The 25242-nt window shown below is 50.9% G+C and overlaps 1 protein-coding gene across 1 annotated transcript in view; it reads right to left on the bottom strand.

Moving 5' to 3' along the window:
* Positions 1-3368: 3368 nt before the first annotated feature.
* SLCO2B1 (solute carrier organic anion transporter family member 2B1) overlaps positions 3369-25242 on the bottom strand; it is a 36194-nt gene continuing 14320 nt past the window's right edge. Inside the window, exons 6-15 of the mRNA XM_015852625.3 lie at positions 24446-24544; positions 23255-23385; positions 17290-17398; positions 12992-13156; positions 11908-12100; positions 11152-11305; positions 6895-7064; positions 5870-5934; positions 5113-5233; positions 3369-3906 (exon numbers count right to left, since the gene is read on the bottom strand). Of these exons, the coding sequence (XP_015708111.2) occupies positions 3732-3906; positions 5113-5233; positions 5870-5934; positions 6895-7064; positions 11152-11305; positions 11908-12100; positions 12992-13156; positions 17290-17398; positions 23255-23385; positions 24446-24544 (1382 nt within the window). The 3' untranslated portion in view covers positions 3369-3731. The remainder of the gene's footprint in view (positions 3907-5112; positions 5234-5869; positions 5935-6894; positions 7065-11151; positions 11306-11907; positions 12101-12991; positions 13157-17289; positions 17399-23254; positions 23386-24445; positions 24545-25242) is intronic.

Raw genomic sequence — 25242 nt, 5'->3', positions numbered from 1 at the left:
GGCTCATGAGTGTCACAGCCTAAGGTAAAATATTGCCTCTGCACTCAGCTTGGCTTGGCGTTGGTTTAGACAGATGGCTCTGATGGGTTTGGACCCCCAAAGGTCCCATCCAACATCCTCCATTTGGTGATAAGGTGATTCTGGTGCAGCATCTCCTATTCCTAAAGCATCCCACCCGTGGGTCCCAGGGCTTACCAGTCTGCTCCAGCACTCATAGCCATTGCATTCCTGTTCTCCAGCTGGTGATTCTTGCAGCCCAGCCCTCCTTGCTCCGTTTGCTCTCTGTGTCGAATCCCAGTGCATCAATTTGGGGCCATCTCTCCAATTGGCTCAGAGTGATTTGAATGCTAATCCTGCCAGCTGCAGCCCCGCTGACCTCAGGCAGCAGTTTTATTAGCTCCGCTTTGTCTCATCACCCGAGTCGTTAATTAAAATATTGATTAGTGCCTGAGACGGGGCAGACCCCAGTGAGATTCTGCTGTATAAATCCTTATGGGCAGACACTGAACTGCCCATATCCCCTGGTAGTGAAGCTTTCCAATTATGTCCGCTCTTTCCCCTTCTTTTCACCCTACGCAGTAATTTCTTATGGCTGATAATTAATTAATGAGGATATTTTGGGTGCAGAACCCGCATCCTTCCCATCCTTCCTGCAGTCAAGCTGTGGTGCAGCCTCCCCAGGTGGGCCTGGGAGAAATTCATTCCACATCATTTTCCTCCCAGTGCTTGTATATGGATCAGTAACTCCCTCGCCATCTTTCTAGTGGGCTGAGATGTTGAGTTTGCATCTCTCTGATGTCTCATTTTTTCCCTTTCTAAGGTCCTCCAGGAACCCAACCTCCTTGAACTGTGGGGTTCATTAATAGAGATTCAGCATCTGTTTGGTCAGCCTTAGTATCTTATTGGAAACAGCAAAATGACCTTCACTGAGCATCCCTGCCTTTCACGTATGCGTGTATCACCTTTGCCTTCCTCTTTCCCAGCTCTGGGACTGAGTCTTCTCTGTCAGCTCACCCCCCTGCAGTTACCAAACCCACACGGGACCATCCATATCCCTAGTGATGGAAAACCTGCTCCTCTAACAGCAGCAGACAGGCAGGAGAAAGCCCTTGGGCTTTAATTGCTGCAGAACAGCAGCCAGAAGCACCGCAGAGATAAATAGACTCAGATGCTGCTTGTTTATCTAAAAGCTTCAGCTTTTCCAGAAGGATGAGCATTGTCCTTAGCTATAAAGTAGCTCTCAGCTCCTTAAATGCTGTGGCTCCTTTGTTTCTCTGGCAGATTTTGGTGAACCAGGTTCAATGCGTCTTTATCAGCCTCTGGTGATGCTTTTCTCCTCTGGCCTGCAAAGGTTTGAACCAGCAGTGAACATTCATGGGCTGAAAACTACAACCTGGCAGGTGGGCTATTGACTGGGAAGGGGCTGCTGTCCACTATGGGCATCTCATTGAAAACCCTCATGGAGATGGAGATGGAGGTGGAGATGGAGGTGGAGGTGGAGGTGGAGTTGGAGATGGAGATGGAGGTGGAGATGGAGGTGGAGATGGAGATGGAGATGGAGATGGAGATGGAGATGGAGATGGAGATGGAGATGGAGATGGAGATGGAGATGGAAGTGGAGGTGGAGATAGAGGTGGAGGTGGAGAAGGTGGAAGTGGAGACTGAGTTTTTCTTCCACAGGCAGGGGCCTCACTCACTGGTGAACTGGGTTGAACTGGATCAAAAGAGAGGGATGCTATGGTTTTCTACAAAGAGATCTGCCTCATGCCTCCATGATGTTAACTCTACTGGGTTATGGACCTTTGTGAGCCCAGTTTGAGGTGCTGGTCTCCATCCCTGGGGAGGATGTTACCCCATCCACAAGTGGTCCTAACCTGGACATGGTGGGATGGGCTGGGTTATCTCTCAATGCCCTGACCCTTCTTTGAGCAAACTAGAATACCTCAGGAAACCTGAATTTCCTTCCTTTTCCTTCAGATGTTCATCTCTGCTGAGCACTGTGCAGCCCCCCCTCAGCCCTCCCTTGCCGGTGAGCTCTGGACATGCAGATCCCATCCTGGACCCAGCGGTGCCATTGGTCCCCAGATCAATGGGGTTGGGGGAAGCTGCCCCCCAGCTGAGCACCCTGTTTCCTGCTGGCTGCAGGATTGAACCTTTCCAAACTGCTTTTCCTTTACCTCCTCTTGGGACTCAGCCCCTTTCAACACATTTCTTAAAGAGCACAGAAGAGATAATAATAATGATAATAATGATGATAACAACGGGTCAACAATTGACTGCAAAGCCAAGATGAGCTATTTGCCAATGCCGTGGATAATTACGTACACCCTCCTCTAATGGATGGTTGGAAAAGAGGGAGTTTGGGTTGTTCCAGTTTGTGTGTTACCTGAGACGAACCTCTGTGTGATGTGAAAGGATCCATAGAGTGGTCTGGTCCATATGTGAGGTCAGAGGGATGGGAGGTGCCACCCAAGTCCCCAAGTGGTTTCTCCCAACCCATCCTGGGCTATTCCTGGCAAAGCACATTGCAACCATCAGCTGCATGAAACAAGGGTTTGTTATGGGTTGGAAAGTACCTTGGTGTGGCCTGAGGTTGTGTGCAGGGCAGGAAGCCTAACCTAAGCCTACCCTCTAGCACAGCTAACATCCGCTCCTTCTCCTTTTCTCCTCTGTGTATTTATTTTCTTCTGCATTCTTTGGCTGAGCTGCAAAAGGTTTTGAGGCTGAACTCTGAAGTTTTGGTTTCGCTACTGAATTTCACTCCGGAGCCAAAAATTACAAGTTACCCAACAGTCTGTAGCAAGCAGCTCAATTTGCACTTGGGTGGGAAGGAGACCCGAGATGGAAAGAATGCAGTAAATTGAGGCTGTGGCACTGAAATAATGCCAGACTTCAACCTTCACCCCGTAACTACAGCTAGTTTACTGCCTCTGTGGTTAAATGCATCAGCCACAGGCTCTGCTCCATCTGAGCTCCCCTTCCAGTCCTGAACCCCTGGGAAGAGTTCGGCCTTTCTCCAACTGGAAGCTGGGGATGAGCCTTAATGCTGATGTGTCTCAATGAGGCCTCGTGTCAAGTAGTTGGGTTGGACTTGGTGATCTTTAAGGTCTTTTCCAACCCGAGCAATTCTAAGTAGGGACAAAAATAAGCATGATGGCTATTACTGCAAATTATGGCTGAGCTGATGCAGTGCTACAGGCCTGCAGCTGTTGAGTTTTCTGTCCTGGGATGGACAGAGGTTCCTTTTGGAGCCCACCCTTAGTGCCATCCCTCCAAGCACCCCAATCTTACACCATGAGAGCAAAGAGAACAAGGACTTTTGGCAACTGAGGGGTAAAGAGAAGTAGTCACTCATGAAAACTTCTGGGTTCAGTACAAAACCAGTTCTTAAAAGCCATTTACTACAAAACATTAAAAAAAACCCCACCAACTACTACATCTGGTATATGGCTGACGGTCAGTGCTGGCACCGCGGAGGCTGTCAGCAGGAACAAATGCTTTGGAGGATAGAAATGCAAAGAACTGCAGTGTCCAAAAGTTAATGTTTGTGCACCATTCAGGTGTAGAACAATGCATGGGAAGGCTCCTGAGGCAGTGCAGAAGGAAATGGGAAGCAGCTCCATCACTCCAAGCATCCATCCTTCACAGTTCGACTCAGGGTGATTCACGTGGCTTCACCTCCCTGGATGTGGATTGCAATTCACATTTCTCTTTCTTTTTTTTTTTTGGCATCAGACTTTGGATTCTGGGCTCTTTTGGGAGTTTTCTGCCAACTTTTTCTTCTCCGGGTCTGTTGTAGTCTCTGCTACATGGCTAGCATCCTTCTCCTGCCGCCTGAGGATCACGTACACCATCACAAAGCACAGGAAGGCACCCACCTCAAAGAAAAACTGGAGGCCGAGATACCTGCGGTGTGGGAACACAATAAATGAGGGGTGGGGAGAGGGAAATGGAGAGGGAGAGAGGGAAGGGGAAAGGGAAAGGAGAGGGGGAGGGGGAGGGAGAGAGGGAGGGGAGGGAAGAAGGAAAGGGAAGGGGAAGGGGAAGGGGAAGGGGAAGGGGAAGGGGAAGGGGAAGGGGAAGGGGAAGGGGAAGGGGAAGGGGAAGGGGAAGGGGAAGGGGAAGGGGAAGGGGAAGGGGAAGGGGAAGGGGAAGGGGAAGGGGAAGGGGAAGGGGAAGGAGAGAAGAGGAGAGGAGAGGAGAGGAGAGGAGAGGAGAGGAGAGGAGAGGAGAGGAGAGGAGAGGAGAGGAGAGGAGAGGAGAGGAGAGGAGAGGAGAGGAGAGGAGAGGAGAGGAGAGGAGAGGAGAGGAGAGGAGAGGAGAGGAGAGGAGAGGAGAGGAGAGGAGAGGAGAGGAGAGGAGAGGAGAGGAGAGGAGAGGAGAGGAGAGGAGAGGAGAGGAGAGGAGAGGAGAGGAGAGGAGAGGAGAGGAGAGGAGAGGAGAGGAGAGGAGAGGAGAGGAGAGGAGAGGAGAGGAAAGGAAAGGAAAGGAAGGAAAGGAAAGGAAAGGAAAGGAAAGGAAAGGAAAGGAAAGGAAAGGAAAGGAAAGGAAAGGAAAGGAAAGGAAAGGAAAGGAAAGGAAAGGAAAGGAAAGGAAAGGAAAGGAAAGGAAAGGAAAGGAAAGGAAAGGAAAGGAAAGGAAAGGAAAGGAAAGGAAAGGAAAGGAAAGGAAAGGAAAGGAAAGGAAGGAAAGGAAAGGAAAGGAAAGGAAAGGAAAGGAAAGGAAAGGAAAGGAAAGGAAAGGAAAGGAAAGGAAAGGAAAGGAAAGGAAAGGAAAGGAAAGGAAAGGAAAGGAAAGGAAAGGAAAGGAAAGGAAAGGAAAGGAAAGGAAAGGAAAGGAAAGGAAAGGAAAGGAAAGGAAAGGAAAGGAAAGGAAAGGAAAGGAAAGGAAAGGAAAGGAAAGGAAAGGAAAGGAAAGGAAAGGAAAGGAAAGGAAAGGAAAAAGGAAAAGAAAGGAAAGGAAAAAGGAAAAGAAAACGATTTCAGTTGGAAGGGTCCAACTGAGCATCAGTTACAACTGCTCGGTCACTGCAGGGCTGGCCAAAGAGCACACTGTTAAGGGCATTCCCATGGTGGATATGGCCAGGTCCCCTGTCCTTACCACCATCCCTACCTCTGCCTGAAGAGGGTGTTGTCGTAGTATCTGCAGGCTGCTTTCCTGTCACACTTCTCCTCCCAGAGGATGCAGGTGGTGTCGATGGCGCTGCCGTACAGAACAGGTCCTGGCATCCAGGCTGCAAGCAGAGGGGTGTCGTTATGTCATTGGAGCACCTCTGGGACAGATCTGGGTGCTCTGCCCTGTGCTCCAAGGCTGGAAAGCAGCTGGGTCTGCTTGTCCTCCCTATGGCCCATGAAGGGTTGGTCTGTGCTGCACACCCAGGGCTGGCTGGGTTTGGACCCCCCTGAGACGCAAGAAGACCCCTCCTTCTCCTTGCTCTCTGACAAGGGGCTATTGCTGATCCCAGGAACTGAATTCACTCCTTCCTGAACTGCACAGCCATGCTCCTCCCCATGGCTGAATCCCTCTGTATGGCAAAGCTCATGGCATCCAGGTGAAAACCAATGCCATGAGAAATATAACTGCTTGGACCAGGGGATGTGATGCACAGCCACTCTGATAGCCCAGACACAAACACAGCCCACAGCTCCCCTCCTGGACCCGAACCCATTCCCTCTTCCATTTAACCACAGTTGCACCCCATGGGGATGGACTCTTCACCTCCCACCACTCACAGCCTACAAAGCAGCTCCTTCACCTCCCTTAGGACAGAGTGAAACTGAACCAAGAGCATTTCCACAGCCCTGGGGCTGCTCAGGGATGTGTGCAGAGCTGATTTACCAGGACGGCATGTCACCAAATCTCAACTCACCCAAAACTCTCAGCAGCATGAACTGGATCCCAACTGCAAACGATTTGTCTTCGGGTTGGATGCTCCTGTAACAGGAGATGGAAACTGTGACCTCTCGCAGTTGTGCAAGGATGGGTATTTCCCACCCCAGTATTGCAAATCCTCGCAGTGCCCGCACCCAAAAACTCATCTTCTTTACCAAACCACCAAAGACCCACACAGTTCCCCCGTGGGTCAGGATGCTGTTTCATTCAGTGGGGCAGTGAGTTCACCACAGCCTTTTTGTGGCCAGGAAACAGAGATGGCTTGAGTGAAACACCAACAGAAGCCAATATAGCTCTGCCAAACACAAGCAGGACAAAGTCTGCTTTCTGCAGCTGAAGAAGTGATTTCACCCCTGGGGAAGTGGCTCTCTTTGCAACGTGTTGTCCCAGGGTGTATTTTGGTGGCACCCCGTATTTCTGAAATACACCTTGTGGTTACGGTCAGAGCTGGGAGGACCTGGGGTCAGCAAACCTTCTGCTCTGTTTGGAACAGGCTGGGCTCACTCCTGAGCAGTGATTTAACATTGCCTGGGGGGGGGGGTCGAGGTAAAAATAAGTTTTAACCACAGCTCCTTCTGTAAAAAGCAGCTGTTCTGAGCGTATTAAGCACGGAAATGGGCTGGAAGGTATCAGTTATAGACGATACGCAATTAAACCTCCTAGCTTGATAGGGAGCTGCATTAAAAAGCGATAAATCAATGGTGCAGCTCGTCACTGAGGTATGGGTTGTGTGTGGGAGAAGGAGTGATGGTGGGCCAGAGGGGGAGGACCTGAGCATAGGAAGGGAGAGCTGAGAGATGTGGCACTGAGGGGTGCGCTGAGTGGGCACGGTGGGATGGGTTGGGGTTGGAACGGGGGATGTGAGAGGTCTTTTCCAACCTGAGTGTTTCCGTGGTTCTATGAACCAACCCTTTCCTCCTCACTTCAAGAACCCCTTGCTTTTCCAAATGCAGCTTAGAGGGGGGTGCATGCAGCCAACTTGGGACCCCCTGCCCCTCTCACCGGAGGATGAGCATGAAGGACGGCGTGTGGGATGTGCTGGCGAGGATCCCTGCCAGGCAGGAGAGCACCACGAAGGGCAGGAGCAGATGGGAGCAGCTGGTGCCGCAGGTACCGGGCTTAGCAGAGCCCACGAGCCCATTGTCAGAGATGCAGATGCAGTTGGTGTAGTTCTGCAAAGAAGAGAGGAAAGCTGCTGGGCTGAGGAAGGCGGTGGGGATGCCAGGGAGAGCTGCCAGCTGATGTAGGGAAAGGGAGGGTGTTTGGGTTTTGGCTGTGAATAATTAGCAGTAATTAGCACTCAACACTTCAGGGAGCAGGAGGAAAAATAAAGAAAGAAGTACAATGAATTCAACAGGGGGCAGGAGGAGCGTGTGAGGATACTTGATCTTCATCCCCACATCAGCTGTTCAGGTCTCCAGCCCCACATCTGTTCTCCAGCCCCACATCTACTCTTCAGCCCCACATCCAGCTCTCCATTCCCACATCTGCTCTCCAGCCCCACACAGGCTCTCCATCCCCTCATCCAGCTCTCCATCCCCACATCAGCTCTCCATCTTCCTTCCCATTAGCTCTCCAGCCCCACATCTGTTCTCCAGCCCCACATCTGTTCTCCATTCTCACATCTGTTCTCCAGCCCCACATCTGCTCTCTATTCCTTCATCTGCTCTTCAGCCCCACACAGGCTCTCCATCCCCTCATCCAGCTCTCCACCCCCACATCAGCTCTCCATCTTCTTTCCCATCTGTTATCCAACCCCACATCTGTTCTCCAGCCCCACATCCAACTCTCCATTCTCACATCTGTTCTCCAGCCCCACATCTGTTCTCCAGCCCCACATCAGCTCTCCAGCCCAACATCCAGCTCTCCAGCCCCACATAGGCTCTCTATTCCCTCATCCAGCTCTCCATCCCCACATCAGCTCTCCATCTTCCTTCCCATTAGCTCTCCAGCCCCACATCTGTTCTCCAGCCCCACATCTGTTCTCCAGCCCCACATCTGCTCTCCAGCCCCACATAGGCTCTCTATCCCTTCATCCATCTCTCCATCCCCACATTCAGCTTCCAACACACATCCTCTGCTGAAAGGAGATCCCCATCCCACCAGGTCCCATGAGCATCACTGGGATGTCACATTCATGAGCACGTACAGTTGATGGGGAAGAACCACAGCAATACCTTTGGTCCTTATCTGTGCTTCCAGAAGCACCTGTTTGTGCTCCTAACCCAGACACATCCTTGTGTTATTCATGTGGGCCCCAGCAATGCCCCCATCCCTGCAGCCATCCTTCTGTGCTCATGCTTCCAGCCCCCTGTTTCACGCCTGTTGTTCACTGAAGATGCTTCTGCACAGGTTTTGGATGTCATCATTATTTGAATGTCATCATTTGTCAGCTGAATGCCTTGGCATCGTGCATAAATCTGGGTTCTTGGCATGGAAACGTCTCACTCACAGCTGATAAAACATTCAGACCCGATGTGAGCTCGCTGGCCTGTGCTGTGTGTTTAGGCACAAATCTCTTGGGGAGAATGGGGAGAGATTGGGGATGAAAGTGTTCACATCCCCTCCTCCCACCCCCCAGGAAAGGGGACTTAATAGCTGAAATTAAGGCTGAGGTTTATCTTCTTCAGCCATCTGAAATGAACTGAACAAAACCAGGCTCCTTCTGCACTCACTGAGGGAGATGTGGGTCTCCAAAGGACAGCTCAGCCCCTCCATAGATAAATGCCTATGATAGTTGAGATTAATTTGGGTCGAGGCTGTTAAATAAGTGCAGTCCCATGATCTATATACCACTACTTTCAGAGTCACAACATTCAGGGCTCTTGCGTAAAGCCAGGAGGAAATGGAGGGTTGGAGGTGGCTGTGGTGGTATCTCAGAGCCACAGTGTGCCCCTCTCATCCAAAACCTCAGAGGACACCACAGCACTGTGACCCCATCTGCAAAACCCTCTGAGCAATGGGGGCAAGCCACAAAGCTTTGGTTGGTCGTCCCTATGAGGTACACTGTGTGTGATGTGGTGCCGTGGGGACTGCAGTGCAGAGCTGCTCTGTCTGCTGTGAGAACCAGCAGGGAAATGGGGTGAAATCCACGAGCATCCCCACTGCAGGATGTGATGTGGGGGCAGGAGGGGGGTGTCAGAGTGCTCTGTCAGCTGTGCCCAACAGATCTTCTGGCAACGAGTTCCTTGAGAGGCTCCCATTGATGGTGCATGTTTCTCTCTTATCTCCCTTATAAGACCCTCCAGTCACCCGCACTTTGGGGTCCTCTTTCACCAGCTCAGATATAATGCAGCTGACAGCAGTGGAGCGTCCCCTCCGTCACCCATAGCTGTGTACTATCACAGAATCACAGAATCACAGAATGACCCGGGTTGGAAGGGACCTCAGGGATCATGTAGTTCCAACCCCCCTGCATAGCAGGGCCACCAAACATACACATTTACTAGATCAGGTTGCCCAGGAGACCCCATAGATCCCCATAGAGACCCCATAGACCCCATCGATCCCCACAGAGACCCCACAGACCCCATAGATCCCCACTGAGACCCCATAGACCCCAAAGATCCCCATAGAGACCCCATAGATTCCCATAGAGACCCCATAGACCCCATAGATCCCCATAGAGACCCCATAGATCAGGTTGCCCATGGCCCCCTCCAACCTGGCCTTGAACACCTCCAAGGACGGGGCATCCACAACCTCCCTGGGCAGCCTGTTCCAGGGCCTAACCACTCTCCTAGTGAAGAACTTCCCCCTAACATCCAACCTAAATCTTCCCTCTTTTAACTTAAAACCATTTCCCCATGACCCAACTATGACCCAACGTCCCCTCCATCAGTCATGGCCATGCACCATGACCCAATGCCATGGAGACAGCCATAGCCCTGCGTGTCACCTATTAAAGATCTGGATGATGGGGCAGAGCCAGACCTCAGCGAGTCAGCAGATCTCACACACAGCTGGTTGAAGAGGTGGATGCCCCAAAGGATGAGGAAGGGGCTGCAGAAACCCCTGGAGTCCAACCAGGAGCTGTTCAGGGTGCACTGATACATGGAAAAAAGATCTGGCAAAGGATGCAAGCAGGATAGGAAGGAGCACTGCTGGCTTTGAGGAGGAGTGTTTGCATGGTGCTGTAAAGGGAGTCCCTGTTTTACTGTAGCGTGTAGCTACATATAATTATACATAGACAATACATAGGTAAGAACATGTTTAGTGACTACAGGACCTGGTGATGTGCAGGAGCAGAGCGTGTCGAAGGGCTGGAGGTGGAAAAAGCAGTTGACAAGGATCTGCTGCACTAAAGGCAGGCACAGGCGTGCAGAAGAGCACATCTGGGACCCAGCTCTGGCAGGAAATGTAATTGTTATTAAAACTGAGTGCTGTTAATTAACAAAGTGCTGCTAAAAAGTCCCCAGCCAGTCGCATGCTGCAAATATATCCTGTGCCAAGAAGACGAAGGAAAACCACTTACCCTCTATGGATTGCTAACGTTTTCCAGATAGGTCTTTGAACTGGCAAATATTTCCTGGTTATTTATTCACTGGAGGGGCCCAGTGAGGGTGGGCTGGTTCACCACCCCATGGTGAAAGCATCCCTTGAGAACAAGAGGTGTCACACAGGGTGACAGTGGTGTTTATTCAGCCCTGCCCTCAGTGCACGTCCTTCTGTGCCACCATAGGAAACACAGCGAGGAGAGGTGAGACCAATGGGGCGAAGGGAAAGCAGAAGGGTTTTGTGTCATCCATGGGAGATGAAAGTCCTGGATGGTGAGGGAGATACTACAGATCCTAAAAAGATGGGTATCAAATGGGATTCTGCTTGCTGCTTTGGCCAACGACCCGTACCTGGTTGTGTTGGCCAATGTATGGCCATGTGCCATGCATGGGGCCAATGAACTATGGAGAACCCATCTGCCTGACCTGAGCGCTGTGTTGGCCATCCCTTGTGAGCTGCCCCAAACCAGGGTGTGAGTGTGGTGGGAATGACTCATGGCCTCAAGTTGCACCAGAGCAAGTTTAGGTTGGATATTAGGAAGAACTTCTTTACAGAAAGGGTAGTTAGGTACTGGAATAGGCTCCCCAGGGAGGTGGCTGAATCGCCATCCCTGGTTGTGTTTAAGAGCCGTTTGGATGTGGTGCTCAGGGATATGATTTAGTATAGGGTTGTTAGAGTTAGGGTTCTGGTTAGGCTGTGGTTGGACTTGATGATCTTCAAGGTCTTTTCCAACCTGGGTAATTCTATAATTCTATGACTCACCAGGACTGAGTTGTTGGCGATAGTGACGGCACTGCAGCCGGCGTAACAGGGAGAGATGTACTCCATGCCATCAGAGCCACAGATGGGGTTGTAGGCCTTCTTGGGGCAGTTACATTGGATGCTGCACTCCGAGGCGGAGCGTCCAAATTCAGAGCTGCAATAGAAAGGAAATACTATAGCACGGCATGGAGCATAATTCATATGCATCTTATACAGAAAATATACTGCGTTTATATGGGGTTAGGAATGAAACACTGGTTGCTTAATGCTAAACCTCACCAAAGAGAAGCAACACATAGAAATTCCATGATAAACCCCCAGTGCCTGGGAAGAGCATTCACCAATAGTCCAATGCTTTGCCCACTTCCTTCATGTTTCTTCCTTGTGTTTCCAGCCCTAAATGTGGGGTCTTGGGCCTTTGTGACCCACAGGAACAGCTCTGGGGCCCGCTGTGACCACAGGAAGGTCAGCATACAATGGGTCAGCATACAGAAATTGGGATCCAAGATGAAATTTGATTCTTGTGCTCTTTGTGCCAAAAAATATCTCCCCTCCCCCCCCCACCGTTCTCTCAAGTTTCACAAACTGTCAATGAGTCTGGTGTGCGTAAGGACGCGGCAGACTCAGAGTTTTATTTGCAAAAGCATGAATTCCCTGCTTTGTTTTAAGGGAATAAACCCAATTCCGGGTGTTCTGCTCAAGCCCCAGCCCCAGTGCGTGTCCCCAATGAGCCCCCCATCCCACTCAGCTGCACACCTCTCTCTGTAGGTGACGCCGGCAACCTTCTGCGTGGGGCAGCCGAGGAAGACGAGGGGGAAGGCAAGGATGAGGCAGAGCAGCATGCCGAGCACACACATGGCGCTGCACTGCTTCAGGGACATCTGGAACCTCTTCAGGATGGCACCGCCGACCACGATGCCGACCATCGCCCCTGGGATGTTCACAGAACCTGGGGAAAGGCAGATCCCACGGCTTGGTGTCTGGCCTCCAAACCAGTGGGTTTTGTGGTCGTGATGGGGCTGGGGATGGACTCAGAGACCTTCGAGGTCTTTTCCAACCTTTACAATCCTGTGATTCTAGGGTTGTATTTAATTTCTGTATAATTAAGCCACTGATATAGCAATGTGCCCATTTCTGTTGTCATCATGACAAAGCTGTAAAGGTTTCCACGACAGGCTTTGGGGTTTTGAAAATCCCAATTTATAAAGGGATACTGAAAAAGTGCATTTAATTCATCACAGGATCAGCAAGGAGAATCATAGAATCATAGAATTACCCAGGTTGGAAAAGACCTTGAAGATCATCATGTCCAACCACAGCCAAACCAGAACCATAACTCTAAAAACCCTACACTAAATCATATCCCTGAGCACCACATCCAAGCGGCTCTTAAACACACCCAGGGATGGCGATTCAACCACCTCCCTGGGGAGCCTATTCCAGTACTTAACTACCCTTTATGTAAAGAAGTTCTTCCTAAGAACTTCTTCAGCCCATAAATACCCCATAAATACCTGAGGAAGGGAAGGATATCCAGCTACAGAGAGCTTTCTGTTCCAGCAGAAAAAGGAGAAGCAAGGTTTAGCATCCAGGAGTGAAAGGTGGAGAAATCCATATGAGAAATACCCCACATAAGTTTAATGCCAAGGGTAAACCAAGGCTGGGCACAACCCAGTAGGGCACATCAGCAGAGAGCACCATCATTTAACTATTTAACCTTTCTATCTGCTTCTGATTTTTACTCCGTTCAATGAGAGAGCAATGGGTTGTTCTCCTCTCCTTGGTTTTCAAGGACGAGCTCAGAATCTGGCGAGTCCCCACGCGCAACAGCAACACTCACCAATGATCATGTTGGCAAAGGAGGCCGTGAGGGAGAACTGCCTCTCCAGGAACTTCCCCATGAAGGTGGCTAAGCCAGCAACCATGGCCGAGAGGTTGACCTGAGCCAACACCACCAGCAGGTAGACAGGGTGGCGGAGGTTCCTCAGCAGGACCACGGGGAAATCTGGAAGGAGAAAGGGAAGCCTGCTGCGTATAGAGGGGAGCAGCAAAATATCACATGTATAAAATAGCACGGCTTTGAGTTTCCCCCAAGTTTTGGGCAGGATTTTGGCAACCCTGCCTGCAGTAATAGGGTTGGAGCTGGACGACCTTTGAGGTCCCTTCCAACCCAAGCTGTTGTGTGATCCCATGGGAATTCCTGTGCAGGATTAACAGCTCAGGAGTGGTGAGGTGTTACAAAGATTCCCCTCATATAAGGGCACAATGAGCACTTTTAGGGTTTATCATCTCGGAGATATGTTATGTGGTGTGTTGGATGTAAAGAAGTCAGGCCAAAGCATCAATGGATGCACACACATCCCAAGGAAACAGCCTCAGTTCCTTCCCCTGAAGCTTTCTGACACAGCTTCCTCTGAAACAAGCATGAAAAACATCTGGGAGGTCATTAAGTGTTAATTTGTTTGTTTGCTGTGGTCGGAGCCCCGTAGCGTCCTTTCTGTTTCGGTCATAGAGATGCGTCTCTATTATTATCATTACTTTCAATGGTTTGGATGCAGTTTTCTGAATCACAGGCAAAAAAACAACACCAGCAGATTCCCCCCAGGCCGAACTCTTGGTACTTGAGCAAAGACATCCTTGAAGGGACACTGACACCCACCCGCTGCAGACCTCCAGCCCGGAGCTGCTCCTCCCCCATGCAGAGCCCTCATTCTGCTCATGCCTTTGCTTTGCAGCATGCAAACAAAGGGCAGGCATAAAGGCGACTTCCAGACAAACAGCAGATGAGCTTCCCAGATGAGGGCTCTGAAAGCCAATATGTTGGAGCAGAGATAAGGAATTAACGGGGAGGATTAATGCAAGGGCCTTGCTGTAAATTAATGGCGTTAATTCCCAGCAGCTCACAAACATGGGGACAATCTTTCTATCTGCTCCAGCAGGGAGAACCATCTGCCAGGAGCTGCCCCAAGCTGTGCATTCACTTTTGTTGTTTTCGTCCTAAAAAAGTCACATGAAGAGCAAAAAGACCTCTATGGTCTTTTTGGCTGCAAGAGGGTGACCCAGATGCAAAGGGAAAGCTCGCCTCCATGGGAGCATTCCCTCCGAGCTCATGCTGGAGATGTTGGGGCCAAAGGAGGGGTCTAGAGAGGGTCCAAAGAGTGCGAGGTCCATGAGACAAGGGCAGGGGCAGTGGGCATGGTGGGGATGAGTCAACTTGGTCATCTTGGAGGTCTTTTCCAACTCTTATGACTCAATGAGAGGACAGCAGTGGGGATGGGTTGGGGTTGGAATGGATGGTTTTGAAGGTTCTACTCCAGCCTTTGTGGTTCTATGAGAGTGGGGAGTGTTGGGGATGGGCTGGTGGTTGGACAATCTTACAGCTCCAGGCAGCCAGGTATTAAAAACACATGGAATAAAGTCCTAAAAAAAACCCTTTAAAATCATTATTAAAAAGAACGAAACTTGAAACCGTCTTTAGGCATCACCGAGAAACCAACAGGTCACGAGCCCTGGGTTTTAATTGCTTTGGAGATCACCTTTCATGGATTAATTCCCGGATTGTGCAGCAGCAGCTGAGCATCCTCCCAGGTGCTTTCAGCAGAAGGCTGGAAATTAGCAATGGAAATTAGCAATGGAAATGACTTCTAGCTCGCTGCATCCTGCTTCCCTGCGAGCAGATCCGAAGGCTGTGAATGGAGTAAAAGGAGCAGGGAGCAGCCCAAAGTCACCCAGCACATCTGTGCAGGAGCCAGGGTTGCTCCCTGTAGCAATCTGGCTTTCCTCATTTTGAATAGCTCTGGTGATGGGAGCCTGCTTGCTTCTCCAGGAGTTGACCTCATTGTTTGGAAAGGTCCCCAGTGCTTTGCCTGAGTGTTTGTCCCATATGCAGCCCCATCCTGTTATTGAGATTGTGGATGGGAAAGCTCTTCCTGTCCTTGAAGTGCGGCCCCCGGGGCTCTCAAGCTGCTTCTCATTCCTCACCCCATACAGACCCGAAGCCCAGAGGCTGATAGAGAAATTGAGAATGCAAAGAATCTCATCTACGGGCTTGAGCTTATCCTTGTTCATAGGGAAGTCCTGGGATGGAGGTCAGAAACAGTCTGCCGTGATCTCAGTTTGATCCAATTCCTGATGGGATCTCGATGCTTTCCTTCATCCCACCCTACATAGAACACCCATAGCCATCAATGTGGCCACCTGCAAGAACACAACCTGCAGAAATGCACAGGGCTTCCTGTGCCCACCCCTTGGGATGCTGATGGACCACCAAGAAGACCAAGTCCAAGCCACATCATCTTGCCAATGACCATCTCCATCCAGCAGCATGTAGACGAGTTAGCTTCAGACTAATTCACTTCTAACTTCTTTTGGATTCATTTCATCTGCCCCCATTACATCATCACACACCACCTACCATCCATTTTCTGGATCTACAAAGGGTCTTGTGGGTGCAAGGATGGCACAGGACACCAATGCAGCCCCATTTCTGTAAGCAGGAGGTATATATTGAGCTATCAGAGAATCACAGCATCATTAAGGTTGGAAAGATCTCCAAGGTCACCAAGTCCAACCTCCAGATGTCTGAGTGAAGCCCAGCACTGAGCTTTGCCATTGCTGGTTTTACTAAACCTTGGTCATCCCAGCAAGGTCGCTTTCCTGGCCAAAACTGAGACTTAGGGGATAAATTCCTGGCAATAATGGATTTATTATCACAGCCCTGATGCAAACCCAATGCAGAGGCCAGGCACTTCTTCCTCTCCCCTCCCAGGCACGGGGAGCTCATTTTTACTCATTTTTAGGGGGCAGAGAGCAGAGCATCAGTGTGAAAATCCCATCTGAGTGCCATAAATCTGCTCCCACGCCGCAGCTCCCAGCAGTGCTGTGCTGGGTGAATGGTTTGCTAAATGATGGAGCAGCGAAGTCAGCGGGGGAACAGCCCCCAGGCTGGCTCCTATAGCTCAGCATTGGGCTGCAAGTGAGAACTGCAAAGAGCAGAATGAAAAGCTGCCCACACTCTCCTGGCTGTGCCTGCCCTGTGCTGACCTTCGTAAAACAAGAGAGCTTCCAATAAACCAAAGGGATAATACTTAGGAAATTGACATGGGTTGGCTGCACTGGGCCACTTTTCTTAAGTAATTGCCCAAGAACCAAATATTTACTTCAAACAAACCTGACCCGTAGCCTCAATAGACCCAAGCCCAGCTGATTCCCTTCTGTTCTGAGTGCATCCCTAAGCCCACTGACTTCCAAACGAGCTCATTGCACTGGATTAATTCCAGCCTGTGCAGACACGCAGCTGGTTTTAATTGCTCAGACCCTGGCTGCAGCCATCCCCTGCAGGACAAGCAGGGCGATCTGGCTGTCACATTGTCACCAGGTTTGATGGACAGGATCTGAGGAGGCTTTTGGGGCAGGATTGAGATCACTTGGAAGCTGAGCAGTAGCAGATGGTTGCATCCAAGCTGCAAACCCTGCTCTAACTGGGTTTCCCTCCCCCTTCCCGTGGCTCTGCTGTGGGTTTTTACCCCCTCTTTCTTGCTAGATTTGGGTTGTGATGAAAGGTTTGGGCTCCATTTGGCTTCCATTTCCATTGACCAGGTGAGTCATGAAGCCAGGCAGTGCCGAGTGCTCCCACCCCCAGGCAATGAGATGGTGCTGAGCTCCTTTCAGATGATGAACTGAACTTAAGCCAGCAGGATGCCTGCTCTGCATCCTGAGGGCTGAGCACAAGGAGGAACATCTCTTTCCTATTAGCACTGTGAGGATGGATGAATGGGGCACTGCCCATTGCCAGGATGGGTGGACGTGCAAGCAGAGAAGACAGAGAATCACAGAATAATTTAGGTTGGAAAAGACCTCCCAGCTCACCCAGTCCGACCATCAGTCTGGCCTATTGGGTGCCACCACCAAACCACGTCCCTTAGTGCCTTGTCCATGCGTCTTTTTGATACCTCCATGGATGGGGACACCACTGCCACACTGGACACTGGTTCCAGTGCTTGAAGCCATGAGGGATCTCCTTAAGATGCTGATGGACCAGCAAGAGGATGAGATCAAATGCAAGTCTTCTTTCCCATGCACTCAACTCCATCCCTCAGACCACTGATATAAACAAAGCAGGAGGATGCACAGACTTACATTTGATGAACTTGAGCAGGGAGAGGTTTTGCACGTGCTCAGACCTCGAGGTGAGCTGGCAGAGCACATCCTTGCTCTTCTTGCTGCTGATCTCCTTCCCACTCTTCACCTGGGGACAGATAAGAGCTGATCACCGTCAACATTCCCACCCAGCTCATCCCTCCAACAGCTGTGCTGAAGGAAGAAGGGGAAACCTCCCTTTGGGATCACAGACCCACCCTCCTCACAGATGGAGCTTGAGATGCTCTGAACCCTGCCAGCAAATCCTGCCATCAGGATGAGAGCATCCACGCAGATGTCTGCATTGCAGGGCTAAGAGACGTATTTGGGGCAAGACTGGGCAAGGTTTACCTAAATGAGGCAAAGGGAGCTCTCATTTGGGATGGAGGATGTGAATTTCTCCAGTTTTGGATGGGGGATGAGCATTTCTCCTTAGTGGAAATGGAGATGGGGACACAGAGGTAACAATGGGGATGTGCCAAGGGCTCTGGGTTGGGCTGTGCAGCTGCAGACCCCTCACCTCTCTCAGCCTCTTTCCACTGTTCTGGACTATGGGAATCCCAGCTGAATTCTAGCAACTCTGCTCTTTTCTGGTGTTTATGTGTTTTCCCCCTGAAGAACAGCAGCATGGAAGGGATATCCTTTCCCTCCATGGAAGGGGCCTCCATTCTAGGGGATGAACACAGCTGGAGGGTGGATGGGTCTGGGTCTCGATGCTTACGGCCCTAATTCAGTGTCAGTTGATGGTTACAGCTTTGTAGGGATGGGATCCACACCCTGCCTGTCCTTCTGCCACTACTTCAGAGCACAGAGAAAGAGGAGAGGTGGAACACAGGGTCCTTGGATCACCCCAGCTCCATCCCGACCCCCTTAGGAGCTGTTCAAGAGCAGCAGCATCCCTGCACATCATCCTGCACCAGCAAGAGGGAGAGGAGGGTTTTTTGTTTGCACATCCAATGTTCTGCAGGCTTTTTACTCATGGGATGAGGGCATGAATTAGGCAAGGAGCGCTGCTACAAAAGCAGAACATGAAGACAGAGCTCAGGGGGAGCACTGTTAGATGGAAAACCACAGCCAGCAGCCCTGGGAGCCACGTCTGACATCCCACATCAGCTAATGTGAGTCAGACGAATGAGTTCATCCGATGGAAATTAGATGTTCTACGTTCCCTTAAAGAGCTGGATGCTTTGTTGGCTGAAATGAGCTCTTTTTTTTTGCTCTGAAAGCACGACATTAAACACTGGAAAGGTCACGACGTCCCGTGCTGCAAATGCCACCGTCTCCTCTGAAGAGTCTCCGCACAGCAGCAATGGGATCTGTGCAGCTCCTTTGGTAGGGCACAGAGATTGATCCATTCACCTCAAATGCACAGATAGAAATGCAGTTCCTCCTGCTTTTCCATCAGGACCAGACAGGCAGGAGCAAAAAAACTGAAGCGTTTTCCAAACATGAATTCAAACTGTTGCTCGCTGCAGCTTTCCCAGCTGACAGCTGCTGTTGTTTCAGAGTGGGAACAGCACACAGGGCTGCACACCCAGAGCCAAATCCACATCCCCAGTCCTCAACATCCCCCCAGTCTCTGTGCAAACACGATGGATCTGTGTGCATCACCCTACAAGGAGCAAAGCCCTGGAGGAGAACTGAAGCTGCATTGGCTCAGATTCACAATATCTACCTGCAGGAGGAAGCACATTCCTGAAGGGTGAAGCAGGAAAACTGGGAAAGCAAACAGAGAGGGAGCAGGTCCTGCCTGCTGCGGGGATTTCAGCCTTGCATCATGTATTGGCACGCTGACATCACTGGGTGAAACAACACGGGTTGGTGGCTCGGTGCTTCTGTTGCCAAATGAAAACAACCCAATGTGGGAAACGTTGTGCAGAATGGCTCCGTGCGCTGTATTTTTTAGGGTTGTCCCTTAGAGGACTCTATGGATGGGGCTCCCTTTGCATCTTTTGCAATGGGGTTTTGTTTAAGGCTTCCTGGGATGGTGAAAGGGGCAGTTGGATTTTGAGGGGTCTTGATTGGGTTCCCCAAGGAAGCAACAGCAAAACCATAGACTAATGGACTCACTGAGGATGGGAAAGACCTCCAAGATCCCTCAAGCCTAAGACCAACCCACCCCACCACATCACAGTGCCCCACATCCCTCAGTGCCACATCCCCATTGCTCTGGAACATCCCCAGGGATGGTGACCCCCCTCCAGCTCTCTGGGCAGCTGTGCCAGTGCCCCATCACTCTTTTGGAGGAGAAAATGTGAGCACGGTGCAAGGTGAGCCCATCACCTCTTGTCTTATTGCCATGAACAAATCAGACACAACGGAGCAGGGCTGGGAACCAGGGGAGCAGCAGGACCTGCTTTGCAGGACAGGTGGATGGAGGTGGCTACTGCAGCCTGGTTTCATAGAATCATAGAATCATCCAGGTTAGAAAAGACCTTGAAGATCATCAAGTCCAACCACAGCCTAACCAGTACCCTAACTCTAAAAACCCTACACTAAATCATATCCCTGAGCACCACATCCAAACGGCTCTTAAACACAACCAGGGATGGCGATTCAACCACCTCCCTGGGGAGCCTATTCCAGTACCTAACTACCCTTTATGTAAAGGGTAGTTTCATGCAGATATACCACGGGAAGAAGGGGATGAACGACCTGCTTTGCAACACACAGATTTTCTGAGCTGAATTTGGGATTCCTGGGATTTCCAGATTTCCCCTCTGGCTGAGCTGAACCTGCCGCTCCAGGCTCAGTGCAAAGCGACGTCAGTGAACATATTTAGGTGTTGCACAAACAAAACATGAAACCTCATTTAAAAAAGCACCTGTTTCCCTCCTGACAAGGTTATGCTCCTTATAAACACTCCTCTGTGCCTCTTCCAGCAGGTGTGGGTCCCCCCGGGCCCCATTTCCACCCCGCAGCCCCGCTCAGGTGGAGCCAGGTGATTATTTTTAGCTGTTCCTGTATTTAACATTCCATTGGGAAAATCCAGCCACTGAGACCAACCCATTCCCGTAATACAGCCACTTCTGCACCGTTGCATTCTGCTGCCTGGCCTCCGAGTGCTCCCCAAATCATGTCCTCTATTTCCAGGCTGGTGCTTAGAGGTTTTAATGGGGAAGCCCTGGGGGCTCTGGGGATAAAGATTCCCATCAAAATCTTGGATTCCCCTGCCCCAGCTCTTTAACCTTTGGCCACCAGCTGACAGCACAAAAAGGACCACTGAAAGTTCCCCATGGGTTATTTCCCTTTCTCTGTGCCCTGGAAGCTCACCATGTAACTGCTGGATAAACGTGGGAGGATTTGGATACGTGTGGACAATTTGTCCCAAGAGAGAAATGGGAGAAGTTATTTTTCACTTCCTCTCCATTGCACGAGGTCCCTGGGATGCAGACGGACAAGTCACTGCCATCCCACAGCACAGGACCTGGAAGTTCCCTGCTGCTCTGTCTGCAGCATGTTGTCCTAGGTTTGCCAGTTCCCATCTCACGGTGTCAGGCACAATCATAGAATCATAAAATGGCTCAGGTGGAAAAGACCTTCAAGATCATCGAGTCCAACCTCAACCTAATCATACTACCCCAATCCTGACATACTAACCCCTACATTATCCAACCATGAGATGGATGGGTTTAACCATGGGAGAAAGGAGGTGACATCCCAAACCTCTGCTCTCCTGACTTGGTGATCCCCTTTGCCATCAAGCATCTCCTCATACAATCCAGGGTTGAATTACAAGTGAGACCTGAAGGGATGGGCAGCAGGGGATGCATCTCACCCAGGGACAAAGCAGGAATCCCAGCAGATGCTCTTTGGGAGCCAACACAGAACCATTGCACTGCTGCATGCCCTGAGAGCTCCAACACTTCCCACCCCTCCAGCCCTCCCATGAAATGTCCCCCAAAATCCATTGCAAAGGAATGAATCCAGTGCTCCCCGCCCTGTTCTCTCCCTCCTATCTTTGGTGGTGTGGTTCCGTTCATGTTCATGCTTCCTTACAGCTCTGGTGTTGCATTTCTCCAAGTTGATGCACCTCATGTGGGGCTTTGGGATGAAGAAGGACCCAAGAATAAAGAAGTTTTGTCCCAGTCATCTCTTCTGGTTTGCACACATTGTCCCTCAAATGGATGGAATACATTGGGATGGGATGACTGGAGTGAAACTGGTCTTGACTGGAAGGAGTTTGTCCACAAAAGGCCTTTTCTTCTCATCTTTGGCACAAGACGGTGACAACTTAATGGCTTTGCTGTGGTTGCCCCTCCAGCTGAGTTATTCAGGATGCTGGAAATGAGTTTCAAAGCAGAGGACCAAGAAAAGCTCTGATGGAGGGACTGACTCATGAAAAAAAGATCAAAGGAGTGAACTCTCATTAGTGTTAACACTGAGTGCCAGAGTCCTTCCAGGAACTTCAAAGGAAGAAGCTGTAAAGATGAAATGTGGCTGTAGAATGAAAATCCTCCATCCCTCTTGTCCAACAGGACTGAGACATCGGGTGTTGGTGGGGTGATGTCCATTGTATGGGGGGATATAGGAGTGCTGTGGCCTGGAGGGACCACCAGGAGCTCAGATGAGGGGTACAAAGCAAAATGAAGGCAGAAGGACTCCCCATTGCCCCACGGGGCTGCAGCGCTTCTGGGAACCCAACAAGGGTAGAACACAACATCCCCATAAAGCCCAACTGGTCCAACTGGTGACACCTCACAAGGCAGGAGGTGCCCAAATCTCTTGGATAATTGCTCGCTGATGTGGGATTTCCAGAGAAACCAAGAACTGTTCTGCTCCAGGTGGTGCCTGTGCTTGTTTAGACAAGTGTGAGCATTGTGAGATGCGATCTCTGCGAGAGGCAGCCAGACAGGCTGCAGCACGACCGCGGCATTGACAAGAATGCGATTTCACCAACCAAGCACCTTGTGGGACTCCAGCAGACAAAAGTGTTTCCAGCCTTCCCGTGTCACAGCTCCTCTTTAAGAACAACCTGCTTTGAGTCCTTCTCTGCTATGGCCAGAAAGCCAGGACCCACAGCCCAACAGGGATCCCAAGGGGTTGAGACCCCAGTGGTAAGCACTGAGGTGTGAGCAAAGCTGGGTGCTGCGACCCTGCATGCAAGTGATGCTGAAAACTTGGAGTTTAGCAGTGGAAATGAGACAAACCCACCAGCCTCAGTACTGCAAACACAGCCAGGGCACTTCTAAAGGATGCATTGTTCCATTGTTGGTATTTCCTATGAAACAGGATTGACTTCCTCATCAGATATGGGAAACATGGGCCAGCAGGAACAGCTGCAGGCAGCTCCCTTAATGGACAAGGTGGAAGGACCATTCCTTCCCTGGGATGTGGGGAGTGCAGCTGGGCCAAGAGGGTGAGAAAGCAGGGCCTCCATCACACAGGGCTTGCCTGGTCCTCCATCCTCCTGCACAAAAGTGCTGCTTGGTGCCCCACCATGAAATCATCACATCCATTGAGCTGCTTGTACATGGCTGTGTGTCACTCAGCTGGGCTGTGCTTAGCATAGGGCCTGAGTGGGAACATCTGATGCTGGAGATGAGACCAAACCACATCTCACATGGAACCATAGAATCATTAAGGTTGGAAAAGACCACTAAGACCATCAAATCCAACCATCAACCCGTCCCTACCATGTCCAACCACTGAACCACAGGATCATTAAGGTTGAAAGAGACCTCCAAAACCATCATGTCCAACCCCATGATACTTCATGGTATCATGAAGGACGGAAAAGACCTCTAAGTCCACCCACTGAACCACAGGATCATTAAGGTTGAAAGAGACCTCCAAAACCAAGTCCAACCCCAACCCATCCCATTCCATAAAGGTTGGAAAAGACCTCTAAGACCATGAAGTCCAATCATTGACCCACTCCCACCGTGCCCATACACCACATTCTTCCTTGAGGAAGGACGTTTGTGTGCAGTGCCGCAGGGACCCCCCGCAGCCCCTCTCCTACCTCTTTTGGCATTTCCCGTGGGAAGAAGAAATAAGGCACCGCGGACACGGCCACGAGGCTGGCTGCCACCAGGAAGCCCAGCCACCAAGCACCAACCCACCGTGGGTCTTTGTTGGTCAACTGGACCTCACCTGCAGCACAAACAGATGGGATGGCTTTTAGTCAAAGTCCCACAGGGCACCAAAGGGCACCAAAGGGTGGTGCTGAGTGGCCCCAGGCACCCAAGATAATGGTATGATCTCTAGAGGAGGTTCCCACCCTGGGGACCATCAGTTCTGGGGTCCGAGCAGCTTGAAGGTACGCTAAGTTAGTGTGTAGTTGGTAGTAAATTAGAGGTTGTTGACTCCCTCCTGGTTAGAGAGGCCTTTCAGAGAGATCTCAGTTAATTGGAGGGCTGGGTAATCACCAATGGCAGGAAGGATCGGGCTGAGTGTTTGGGAAAGGTTCTGCTCCATGGGGCATGGACATGGCCCTGAGCTGCTGGAGCATCATTGCTCTCAGCCATGGGGTGGGGTGGTGAGGTGCAGGGTCAGGAGCTGAACTCACTGGTCTTTGTGGGTACTATCCCAGTATCTCGGGATATTCCATGGTTCTGTAGAGGAACAGAGTCACCAAAGACCTCCAAGGTCACCTCGTCCACCTTCCACTGACATTTCCCCACTAAACCATGTCCCACAGTGCAAGGACCAACCTGGTTCATGCCGTGCTTCCAATCACAGAACAGTTTGGGTTGCAGGGGACACCTTAAGGGTCATCCAGCTCCAACTCTGTGCTGTGGGTTGGAGTGTCACCCACCCAACCATGTTGCCCAGGGCCCCATCTCAGCTCATTCCTTAGCAGCACAGCACAATGGGGATGAATGGGGATCGATGGGGATGGCTGGGGATGGATGAGGATGGATGGGGGTGGATGGAGATGGATGGGGATGATGCGGATGATGGGGATGATGGGGATGGATGGGGATGGCTGGGGATGGATGGGGATGATGGGGATGGATGGGGATGGATGGGGATGGATGGGGATGGATGGGGACGGATGGGGACAGATGGAGATGGATGGGGATGATGGGGATGATGGGGATGGATGGAGATGGATGGGGATGGATGGGGATGGATGGGGACGGATGGGGACGGATGGGGATGGATGGGGACGGATGGGGATGGATGGCTGAGCAGGGCTGCCCTCACCCACCTCCAGCCACTTTGTCGATGTCCACATAGAAACGCAGCATCCCAGAGCCCAGCATGAAGCCCACCCCCGGCCCAACCACAGTCAAGGAGAACAGGATGCCTGCAGGGAAGAGAGCAGAGAGGGGCTCAGCCCCGTGCAAAGGGGCTGTGGGGGCAGGAGGAGGTTTCCACCACACCTGCCCCCACTGTGGGTTGCTTCCCAGCAGCTCTATCCTGTTGAGATCTACCCTATCTATGTGGATAACAACCCCATGCTTTCCAGGCTCCTTTTGCAGACTCAGATGTTTCCTTACTACTTTTCTCCAGACTCCTAAGCAAGCTGAAATTCTCCCAGGGAACCAGATGTGCCCTTTGACATCAGAAATAGAAGCTGAACCAGGGACTTTTGATATAATCATACCGTGTGCATTGATTTTCATTGCCAGAGTTTACTGCCCGTTTGCGGGGTGAAGGTGATAACAGTTATCAGCAAACCCTTCTATATGAATTGCTGCTGAAAACAATAAACATACTGAAGGTTCCACTCCCATTCTTTTAAAGAAGCTCCAAAGGTCTGGAGCAAAACTGAGAACCACAGAAGGGTTTGAGTTGGAAGGGAACCTTAAAGGCCATCCGGCCCCACTCCCTGCAGTGCACAGGGACAGCCACGGCTCCATCAGTGCTCAGAGCCCCATTTAGCCTGACCTTGGGTGTCTCCAGAGATGGGTTATCCATAGGTATTGTACTTCCAGAGAGCACTGACCTGTTTATGATCCATCCTTGCAGGCCCACCCAGCTCAAAATACAGATAACAGATAC

This window comes from Coturnix japonica, chromosome 1 (genome assembly GCF_054131305.1).
Source record: "Coturnix japonica strain WE chromosome 1, WE-NBRP24, whole genome shotgun sequence".
NCBI classification, from domain to species: Eukaryota; Metazoa; Chordata; class Aves; order Galliformes; family Phasianidae; genus Coturnix; species Coturnix japonica.
The sequence above is the reverse complement of the archived record's forward strand: the minus strand, read 5'-3'. Positions and strand labels throughout refer to the sequence as shown.